At 37.5% G+C, this 11,351-nt stretch overlaps 1 protein-coding gene across 1 annotated transcript in view; it reads left to right on the top strand.

The window, feature by feature from the left end:
• Nucleotides 1-11,024, top strand: part of NDUFS4 (NADH:ubiquinone oxidoreductase subunit S4) — a 128,107-nt gene extending 117,083 nt beyond the window's left edge. The window contains exon 5 of the mRNA XM_006149018.3: nt 10,800-11,024. Coding sequence (XP_006149080.1) covers nt 10,800-10,903 — 104 coding nt within the window. The 3' untranslated portion in view covers nt 10,904-11,024. The remainder of the gene's footprint in view (nt 1-10,799) is intronic.
• The last annotated feature ends 327 nt before the right edge of the window (nt 11,025-11,351 follow it).

Here is an 11,351-nt window from a genome sequence, read left to right as displayed (position 1 = left end):
AGAGAGAGACGTTTTTGCTATAGGGCGCGTGCACTCCCCAGACAGACAGAGACAGAAAGTGAGAAATCACCCCCCCCCGGGGGGTGGCCATACCGCAGTCCCTTCTCCTCCATTGTCCTCTTGCTATCTTGGGCACACACGCACATGTGCCCGGCACGAGTTTAAGCCCCTGGGTCAGGGACTCGAACCATGGTCGACTACATGGGATTGCTGGTCCCCAACTTGAATTCTTTTTTTAAAAACTTATTTTTCGCATGAAAGAAGCATCCCCAAAAGGGTCCTTACAGTATGAACCATGCACCTGGTATACATAGGAAGGCCTCAGGGCACAAACCCTGGATCTTCCCGTGTGAGTCCCACCTCTCAGAGCATTGTGTTATTGCTGGTCCATCTCTGAATTTGAATTCTTATAATGTTTGAATTATTTCCTTTGAGATTGACCTAGTGGTTCAGGGAGCTGGGTCCTACATGGGTAACCGTGGTTCAAGTCTGTTATGGCAGCTTGAAAAAAACACTGGGTATGGGTGCATGCATGCCCAGAATTCAGACAAGATAGAGAAATGGAGAAGGTTGCTGCGTGACCACACCCTGGGATGTGTTTTCTCCCTGTTCTCTTGCTTTTTCTGTGGGGAGTGCCTGTCTCCTCTGGCAGTTAAAAAAAGGAAAGCTTTTACAATTCTAACTTAGTTCAAGTTCTTTGTTTTCTAAGAATTTTAGGATTATGCAGTAATTTACGTAATCACTTATTTTTCTCCTCAAGTTAATCAGAATAGAGCTCTTTAATTTAGAGTCTTTATAATCTATGTCATTAATGCCTTCTTCTGAAGATAGAAAACATTAATCTATATATACAGTGAAAAAATAAAGGCTTTTCTGAATGACTGACACAGAGCTTATAACTTCATAAAATTTCAGTCATAGGCTAATAATAAACACAGAATTATGCCATTTACTGGTCCATATCAAAGGAGCTGTTCCTTCTCAATGAGTACAAGTTCTTTTTTTATTATTATTTTTTAATGTGATAGAAAAGGGGAGAGAGGGAGAAAGTGAGAGAGCAAGCCTCTGGGTCCGAGACTCAAACTGTGGTCAGCCATGTGGGAATTCAGCACCTTAACCACCATGCTACCTGCCAGCCCCAGAGTACAAATTCTCTTTTTTTGGAGAGGTGTTTTTTTTTGGTTATAGGGTGCGTGTGCTCGTGAAAGAGACAGAAAGTGAGAAATCACCCCTTGTGGGGATGGCCACACCGCAATCCCTTCTCCTCTATTCTCCTTTGGGGATCTTGGGCATGCACGCACATGTGCCCAGAGTGAGTTTAAGCCACTGGGTCTGGGACTTGAACCACGGTCAACTAAATGGGAATCCAGCAACATAGCAGATGGTATAATAGTTATGGACTCAACCACAGTTTGAGTCCCAGGCCCGGTACTTAAAACACACCAGGCACATGTGCATGCATGCCCAAAATCCCAAGAGGAGAATGGAGGAGAAGGGATTGCAGTGTGACCATCCCCCAGGGAGTAGGGTCTCTTTCTGTCTCTCCAGCGAGCACACACGCCCTATAGCAAAAATCCCTCAAAAAGAATGAATAAATAAATAAATTAATTAATTAAATAAATACAAAATAGACTGACATACTAGATTCTCCATCTTTTTCATTCAACAGAGAATAAACTATATAAACCATTAATCCCTTTACGGGGATCATCAAATGGTCATATTGTAAAACCAGTCCCCAAAATTAGTAGAAAGCGAAATTAAAATGAGAAAAACAGAGTCAATAAGTTATCTTGCTGCTTTGGATTCACCTTTTGGAGCCAAGAAAAGAGGTATGCTGGCTTAAGCATTTCTCTGGTGAAAAAGTTTGCCTGTGGCTGATGGGTCTATTGGATGTCTCAGTGGAGCCTCCAAAACTATGAAAATAAAAATTCTAGGAAAAGATACAGTCATGACTCTAACATAGATATAAAACTAACATGTTTTAGAAAATGTATTTACTCATTTAAGGGAGCTAGGCTGATCTTTTAACCAGTTCACAGAACAAGTCAAAATCGTACAGGTTTGTATGGGGTAACGAGATGCCGAGATGAACTGTAAACCAAGACAAAATTAGTTTTTCCAAGACTAGGTTGTTAAGGGGTCAATTAAATCAGTAATATATAGGACAAAATTTTATTTACGTTTTAGAAAAAGTTTCCTTCTTATTTCTTTCTTCTATGAGCAAGAGAGACACGTATCCACAGTGGGGTGCTCACACTACTGTCCACCCCCCACTTCAGTCAGCCCCAGATCATGGGCACATGCACACCTGGCATATTCAAGGTCATCTCTGGATAGAACCCACACAGCCTCACAGAGCATTGTGTTACCGGTGCGCCGCCATCAAGCCCCCAGGACAGAATTTAGTAGATCAGTTACAGTCAGTTCTTATTCATGGAAGTTATGATCTATAGTCACCACAAACAAATACTGAGCTATTGCTTCTAGGGGAAATACACAGTTAAGTTCTGACAAGCTTCTGGTCTCATAGTTTCATCCCCTGATTAGTACATACCCTTATTTTATATGTGTTTCCGTTTAAAGACATCTTATTTACTATGTGATGTGGGTTCATCATCCTTGAATTCATGGCCCACATCACTGTAACTCATGCCTAATCTTACACATATATTGGCACATCCCAGCCTTCGTGTATTCAGAACACTAAACAGCATTTCAGCATTTAAAATGAACTGTTTACATTTTAAACAGTAAAACCACTAACAAGAATTACAAAAATTTTAAAATGTGGCACTAAATAGACACCACAAGTACACTTGTTGATACTATCAGAGGAAACAAGGCAGCACGTTACCCTCTTTGACCTCAGCCGGGAACATGCGTATTAGGTAGTAGCTCTTTGCCACTCTGCATGTCACAAAGGACCACAGAAGCACCATGAATATTGATTTTAGGATTGCCAATAAATTTTCGTGTGTAGGCAAATTCACAAATACTAAAGCCGCAAATAATGCGGGTTACTTGTACCTATTATTTAACAAAAATACTTTTTTTCTGCATAACTCCCAGGTCCAGGCTGTCTTATAGATAGGAAGATGTTCAGCTTGACTGTAAGGCTCCTGAGAGAGAGAGAGATTTTTTTCCTTAGATCCCCATTTGGAACTCTGAAACAATTTTTCACAAAGTGATAATATTATACATGACAATTTAGAGAGGTTCCTAAACTTTTCTAAAGTATATCATAGGTTACACAGGATTCTGGAAATCCTATGCATAGCCTATACAATTTCATCCAAATTTCTGAGAGTGATTTTCGGATGCTTGTATATAGTTCCTTTCTTCAGAAAATGTGCTCTAGATTTTTTTTCCAGAATTATTTATTTAACTTTATTTATTATTATTTTAAAATTTGGTATGGTGCATGGGTGCTCACCAGAGAGGGAGGTGGTAAAGTGAGAATGTAAGCTGCCAGGTCCGGGACTCAAACCACAATCAAGTGGGACCAGCAGTTAGTGTAACGGCTATGTCGCTGGACTCCCATGTAGCCAAATGCGGTTCGAGTTCCGGACCCGGTGGCTTAAACTCACGCCGGGCGTGCGTGCGTGCGTGCCCAAGATCCCAAAAGGAGAATGGAGGAGAAGGGGTTGCAGCATGGCCATCCCCCCCGCAGGGTGCTTTCTCGCTTTCTGTCTCTGTCTGTCTCTTTCTGGCAAGTGCATGTGCCCTATAGCAAAAACAAACAAACAAAAAAAACCCACAATCAAGCCATGTAAGAGTCCAGCAACATATCTACCACGCTGTCTGCTGGCCCTGTGCTCCAGATTTCTAACAACTGATTTTCAAATGAACCTTGAAAAAAAAAAAAAAAAGCTAGAGTAATCAATTAATATTTTGGTTTGTTTTGTGACAAATTCTGAATAGTTTGGTTCTAATTCTAGAAATGAGACTACTACTACTATATAGCAAGTATCTTATTTCAAAAGATAAAATTTTAGTGGAGGTCATTGATATTATATCAAAGGGTTTTGGTTTTGGTGTGTTGCAGCTATAGCAAGTATAGGATATTACTTATAAATATTTTAGATATCTTGCGTTTTACCTTACTGCTTGTTTAAATCATTTAATATAATTTTGTGGAAACAGTTGCTTTTGCCTGTATATCTAGTTTCTCTTCTGTTGTTTCTCCAAAAGAAGATCTGAGATACTTGTACCCTAATCTTAGATACTTGGTAATTTCAAAGTAGAGGGGTTTTTAAAGTGAAATTCCTACAAAAAAGCAGCTACCCTCCCAACTATGTGAGGTTTATGCTCTGCTTTCCCCCAGGTATAAATGGGTATATAGCTGGGTGAGGAATCTTGAAATTTTCCAAATACCAATGTATACCTTGTTTTGGCCTCCCAAAGCCTTGCTATTCTGATTTTAGGCCTCTGTTAGCAGTGACTGGAGTTAGGTCAGTTTGCTGAATTACTTGGTGGTTCTCCTACTCTGACGAATATAAAGTAGGAAAGTCATTAAGCTGTTTACTTCCAAACTAATGTCAGGATTCGAAATTGTTTTATAAAGGAGAAAGACCTTTCACGGGACATGCATCAAGATTACTAAAGGTAAAACATTTCACAAGCAGTAAAAGAATTGATGAATGTTTCTCTGCATCACTGAACCATAAGTGAAATGGTTCTGTAAATAAAAGTGAATGGAATTAATTTTCATTTTGTGTCACACATGGAATTCATCAGTTAATTGTTGGGGCCTACTTTTGTTTAGAGGCACATTTTTGTCTTTTGCATTTGAAAAGATTGCACCAAACATTCGTATTATAGGATATAGACTTTACCCCAACCAGTGAGAAGAACTACAAAATAAACTGGCATATTTCTTAAAAAGCAATTGTGCATGGGATATTATCAATCACTTTTTAAGTTTACTAGAGTACTGCTGGAGTTCCAAATACTAGGGATTAAAGTTCAAAATATTTTTGTGAAAGCATTCCAGTGTGTGAAATAGCAAAGGGAATCAGCTTCCCATCATTTAGGTGCTGGTGGTTGAATCTGTGGCTAATCCACGCCATATGGCTACTCTCCTTAGTGGAAAGTGACTGCAGTCCTGGGAGCTTTACCCCATCCTTGGGGCAGCTGCCTTGGACTCAAGTTGCTTTGATCTTCTTCTGTTGCACAGCTGGGAAGAGCACGCCTGGATTTCAGTGTCCTAATAGGACAACATATGGGACCACTGTAGTAGACTATACCTTCATTTATATACGTATTCTACAGAGAGTGTGTTTTCTCCTCCATGATCTCATTTAGAAACACAAGTTTGGTATTTTTTTTTTAAAGAGGGGGGGAGCTCATTTTAGGTTTGAAAAATAAATTTTTATAGAAATTTAAACATTTCAGTTAAAATCCCATTCCTAAATTTATACATTCTGTTTCTTCCAAGATACATTGCATTCATTCTTTTTAGGAATCAGTTTCAAATGGGAAGTAAAAAAGATAGTATAATTCACATATCTTACCCATTGCTGAGTACAAATGATTAATGTTCTTTGAACGGTTGTTATTCTTAGAGTTATTTTGTGTTTTTAGCTAAAGCTCACACTGCTCATTTCTATAACCTTTATATTCAAATATAATGGGACCAGTAAATTTGTTCATCCACACACTCACTATAAGGTAAATGGTTTAGGTAGTAATGTTTGGAAATGTAATCAGATTCTCATCATATACCCAAACAGGGCAAATTTCAAATATAATTAAGTCCAATATACTAGAAAGTTTTCTGAATGAGTGATAGAAAATTCAAAGCAAGATTTATGTAGATTCTGACTTTAGTTTCAGTCTCTGTTGTGAATTGTCATCAGACATCTTCTTTGCTTTTAATTCATTAGAGAAGGACAGTTGCTTGCACAGGTTAGGGAACAAAGTTGATTTCTATAAAAATATGTAATGGAAAGAAATTTTTCTTCCTATATGTCCAGAAATCATGGGTGGTTATAGTAGAGTAACAATATAGAGTTGATTCCATTAGCAAATGTAGGTTCCTTCCATGTGTATTTTTGGTTTTCACAGAGTGTGTTACCCATCCACATGATACTTCTATTTATTATTGTTATCACCATCAACAGCAACTGTAATCTGTCTCACAATTCCCAGGAGTCAACTCACTCCTTAGTTACTAGGAGAAAACCCAGACCAGTTGTCCTTTTATGTGTATAAAATATCAGCCTTCTCACATTGCAGTAACACTGACAACACTTGAAACTCCCTAACTAGAATGGATGATAGGTGTATGTCTGAGTTCTGATGTAGTAAAAAGAGTTTTTCTTCTGGTGCTGGAAGAATAACCGAGTGAGTGAAAGGGCAATGATCAGGTATATGTGTGTGTATAATACCAGTTCCTAAATATTTCTAAGTGCTTTCTCATTTCTTCTGTAGTTCCTCTTATGTCTTTATTTAACTGGAGAGTATGTTTTGGGAGGCAGTGGGAAGGAGAGAGGAAACAGGTTCTCTCACCCATTGTTTCTTAAGAAAAAAAACATAAAGCTCTTGAGTATCTTGTCAACAACCATTATAATTAGCTGTAGAATCTGAACTACAAACTACAAACCATTTCCTTTCTCCACTCAGGGAAGGGAGTTCGAGGAGCATATGAGAGACACAGACTTATTTTTCTAGGGATTCTTAAGTCTTTTCAGTGTGTGTGTGTGTTTAAATAAAAGGAAAAAATGGAAAGGAAATAAGTGAAATAGATAAAATTACCATTACAGGATAATCATAAAGAGATGGAGGTTTATTTATGAGGTATTTAGGTTCTCAGCTTTAAAGTATGCCTGGGTTAAAATTTTGGCTTTGCCACTTACTATTAGGACTGTGACTTTAGTCTGCTTATTTATTTTCTCTGTGCTTTAGTTTTCCTTATAAGTAAACAAAATGTGTATGTGTGGTTCGAATCCTGGACTCACACTGGGCACATGTAATGTGTGCTCAAGATCCTGAGAGGAGACTGGAAAAGGAATTGCGGTGTGGCCATGCCCCCAGGGGTGATTTTTCGCTTTCTGTCTCTGGCAAGCACACGCGCTCTATAGCAAAAATCTCTCTCTAAAAAAGAATTCAATAAAGTATTTTAAAACATGGGGCTAAGAACAGACAACATGGTTTACAAGGCATGTTCATGCCCCAAGGCTTGTGCAGTTACTTTTTGCCTGGAAGCTCTTTCCCAGGACATCCGCATGGCCTCCCGTAGCTCCTTACTGAAATGTTACCTTCTCATGGAAGAGGGCTCTCCTGTCTGCCCATGTCTGTGTTTTTGATCTGGCCCTGTAGAACAGTGGTTAAGGAAGCTGGATCCACATGGCCAACCACAGTTCAAATCCTAGCCCTGGGAGCCTGAATAAAACTCAGTGTACCCAAAATCTTAAGAAGAAGGAAAGGTGGAGGAAAAAGGATTGTCCCATAACCATGGGAGTGGAGGTCCTTCCTTTCTCTCTCTCTGATGAGTGCACATGCCTTTCCATTTTTTCCTTTCATTTAAACACACACATACACACACACTGAAAAGACTTAAGAATCTCTAAAAACAATTAAAATGTCTCCTTAGTACTTTCTTGTATGGAATATTTTTTAATTTAAGTATTACTCTATTAGTACCTAATATACTAGTAGGTCATTGGGAAAGTTATGATGTATTTTTCTATGTTGTTCTATGTAAAAATGAATCATGACTTTCCCAATAACCCAGTATGTATTTACTTATTTTCTCTTCCTCTACTAACTTAAAATTGTTCAGGGACTTTTTTTGTTTGTTTGTTTCATTTATTGGTTTGCCTCCGGTTTTTTAAATAGTTCCTGACACAGAATAGACAATAATTTGTTTGTTTAAGGTTTTTGCCTGAGGGGGATATGTGCTCAGCAGAGAGACAGTGAAAGGGAAAGTAAGAACTCACTCTTACTTTCCCTTTACTGAGGGGGATAGTCATGCCTCAGTACCTTCTCCATTCTTTTCTTGAAATTTTGGGCATACATGCATGCACTCAATGATTTTCAAGCCGCCAAGTGCAGTTGAAGCCTCGAACTGCGGTTGGCCATGTGGGAGTCCAGCACCTTAACTACCTGCTGGCCTCCCAATATTATTTACTAAATGACAAGCAAATGTTTTTATAATTAACACCATCATTTGCTGATTGAGAAGTATTTAAAAAGTTTATAATGTTAAAGTTATCATGCTCAGATCATAGTATTAATTTGCCTTATCAATATCCCTTTCTATAGTTAATATTTTAACTAGATTAAATTCTAGTTAACTATACCTAGAGTATCATATATTCAAATGTAATGGGCTCCAATGTGATGGAAATTTATTTACATCCATACTTTGCATTATATAAGATATATTGCTAGGAAGTCATGAATCAAATCTGAGGGAAAAGTAATAGCTTAACATGTATCAAGTGTTTAATATAAATTCCAAGAGACAATATATTTAGCATAATAGTTAATGCTTAGGTGCCAGAATTAGGCTGTCTCTGTTCAAGTCCTAATTTCTGCCTCTTCTTGGTTGAGTGATCATCTGCTTCTTACCCTAACGTCTGTGAGCTTCGGTACTCAAGTTGTACACAGGGAATAACTTTTATTCATATAAAAGTTTTAGAAGAAGTACCTTTATTGTAGAACTCAATAAATGATTAAGTGCCAAGGGCTTTCTAAGCCCTTTACACTAATTCATTTGTTTAATTCTCATGACAATTGCTTATAAAGTTGCTACTATTCTTAATGCCCTTACATGTTTTTAAAAAATAGAAATGACTACTTATTAGTATACTTATAAGTTAAGGTTCTCTTAAAGAAGATATAGATTGATAACATTTTTAGTGGGTAGGTAAATACTCAAAATATGTCCATTACTCTATGAAAGTAGGGGTTTTTAAAAGAGATGTTTCGCTATAGGGCATATGTGCTCAACAGAGAGACAGAAAGTGAGAAATCACCCTCAATGGGGGTGGGTGGCCATGCCACAATCCCTTCTCCTCCATTCTCTTCTTGGGATTTTGGGTATGAACGCATATGTGCCCAATGTGTTTTAAGCCACCAGGTTTGGGACTTGAACAACAGTCAACTACATGGAAGTCCAGCAACATAACCATTACACCATCTGCTGGTCCTGAAAGTAAGGTTATACTGAGCAAGTGTTTTGAGTTGGTGTATTTCCTGGATTCTGATGTTTCTTTCGCTTTCCTGTTTCTCCATTTTCTTAAAGCTATTGGACTTTCTTTGAACATGAATAGCATTCTAGAGGTGGGATTATAACTGTCTCTTAAGGAAAAAGTACCTCAAAAGATTCATCAGAAATATTCTGTTAAGTATTATTTTCCTTTTTTGAGCAACAGTAGCAATAAATAGTGATGAGTTTCATGGTCTTAACTTTTTATTTTAAAAAAGATTAATTCATTTAATTCCATTTGTTATTATTTATTTAATTTGATCAGAGAGAGACAGAGAAAAAGGGAAATAATACAAGCAAGCCACCAGGTCCAGGACTCAAACCACAGTTGGCCATGTGGAAGTTCAGTGCCTTAACCTCTGCGCCACCTGCTAGCCTCCATAGTCTTCACTTTTCTGCCAAAATAGAATTCTAACTATTGAGATGTTAGCTAGTGGCAACAAGTACTACACTAGAGGCACCAGAATTCTTTAGCACTCAAAAAGAACAAGAGCTCACTTTAGACTGTATAATAGTACATTTTATATATGACTGCATGATGAGCCATGAATCAGATGTTTCAAAATGAGTTATTTGAAGAAAGTCCTGAGAGAAAAGGGTAAGTACAGGAGTGGAAAATGAATCCTATAAAGAAAAGTGAAAGTTATAGGGGTTGCTTAGCCTAGGGAATAGAAGGTTAACTCAATTATAGTTTCAGGGAGGAAGATGTTTGATTGTTCTCCATATTCCTGGACAACTGAAGAACAAGTAGAAGATATAGGCATAAATCTAGTTTTCAGAATTATAAAACACTGGAAATGCTTTGGAGAAAAGATAAAAACTCTAGACAGTTTTGACCAGAGGTTCTTAATTTTCTGTGCATAAAAATCTCTTGGAATTAATAGTTGAAGTGTAGATTTCCAGGCTCACACCAGAGATTCTGATCTCATAGGCCTTCGATTAAGCCTAAGAATCTGTATTGTTATCAGGTACTTCCATGTGATCCTAACTAATATAGGTAGCCCTTGAAACAAATATCAAAACACTTTGAGTTTAATCAGTAGCCTGTCAAAAGTCCAGAGTGCTGAACTAGATAATCACTCATATAATCCACCGCAACTCTCTGATTTATGTGAACATAACTATGTATATACATGTTGTTCTAAATCACTTGAGTTCTGAACTGTAGTAAAGACATCAGCTTTTAGAAAAACAGTGAGATGGGTTATTTTATTGGGTCATTGGGAAAGTCATGGTGTGTATTTAGTGCTGTTCATTGCAGTTATTAAAGTCACATGTTAAACTGCAGAGGAGTGGAAATTTTTATATAACACATGGCCATCAGTAATTAAAAACTAAGCAAGAAGTTGAAGCATGGGTTATACCTTAAATTTGAGATATGGTACATATCTTCAGGCAATGTTTTGGACTCTTTTGACATACATGGTTATAAGAAAATGAATTAGTAAGTATATTTTGGAGTGTTTACATTTATTCTTGATGGTAAATGAACATGAATTTATAAAAGCTAGCCTCCGTTTTCTGCAGTCTTCAGGTATCCTCTTTCATTCTCTTCTTACGGGTTTGTTTTTGTTTCCCCTAGGATGGAGCTATGACGTCGAAGAGAGGAAGGTTCCGAAACCCAAGTCCAAGTCTTATGGCGCAAACTTTTCTTGGAACAAAAGAACAAGAGTATCCACAAAATAGATTGGCACTGGCTATATCTCTGTGCTTGACTGTGAACAAAGTCAGCTGTGTGGTATTTATAGTACATGTATAATACATCTCTTAATCTCCTAATAAATTTGACCTTTATGCCACAGATACATTTTGCAGTGTCTATTTTAATTTTTTTTGATGTCTCAAATTGAACATGGTACAATTTCCTATATATAGAGGAGATTTGAGGTGATCATACCTCTAGGAAATCTTAGTACTTAGAATCTATTAAAAGGAATGCTTTAAATCAGCTGCACCGTTGAAGTTTTATACTTGATTTTTTTTTTTAAGGTTTTTGCCATAGGGCAGAGAGACAATGAGAAGGAAAGTGAGAAATCACTCCCTAGTGGAGATAACCACACCACGATCCCTTCTGTTCCATTCTCCTCTTAAGGTTTTGGGCACACACATAACACATACCCTGCCTGATTTTCAA

Source organism: Tupaia chinensis, unplaced genomic scaffold, assembly GCF_000334495.1.
Source record: "Tupaia chinensis unplaced genomic scaffold, TupChi_1.0 Scaffold000251_1, whole genome shotgun sequence".
Taxonomy (NCBI): domain Eukaryota; kingdom Metazoa; phylum Chordata; class Mammalia; order Scandentia; family Tupaiidae; genus Tupaia; species Tupaia belangeri.
The sequence above is the reverse complement of the archived record's forward strand: the minus strand, read 5'-3'. Positions and strand labels throughout refer to the sequence as shown.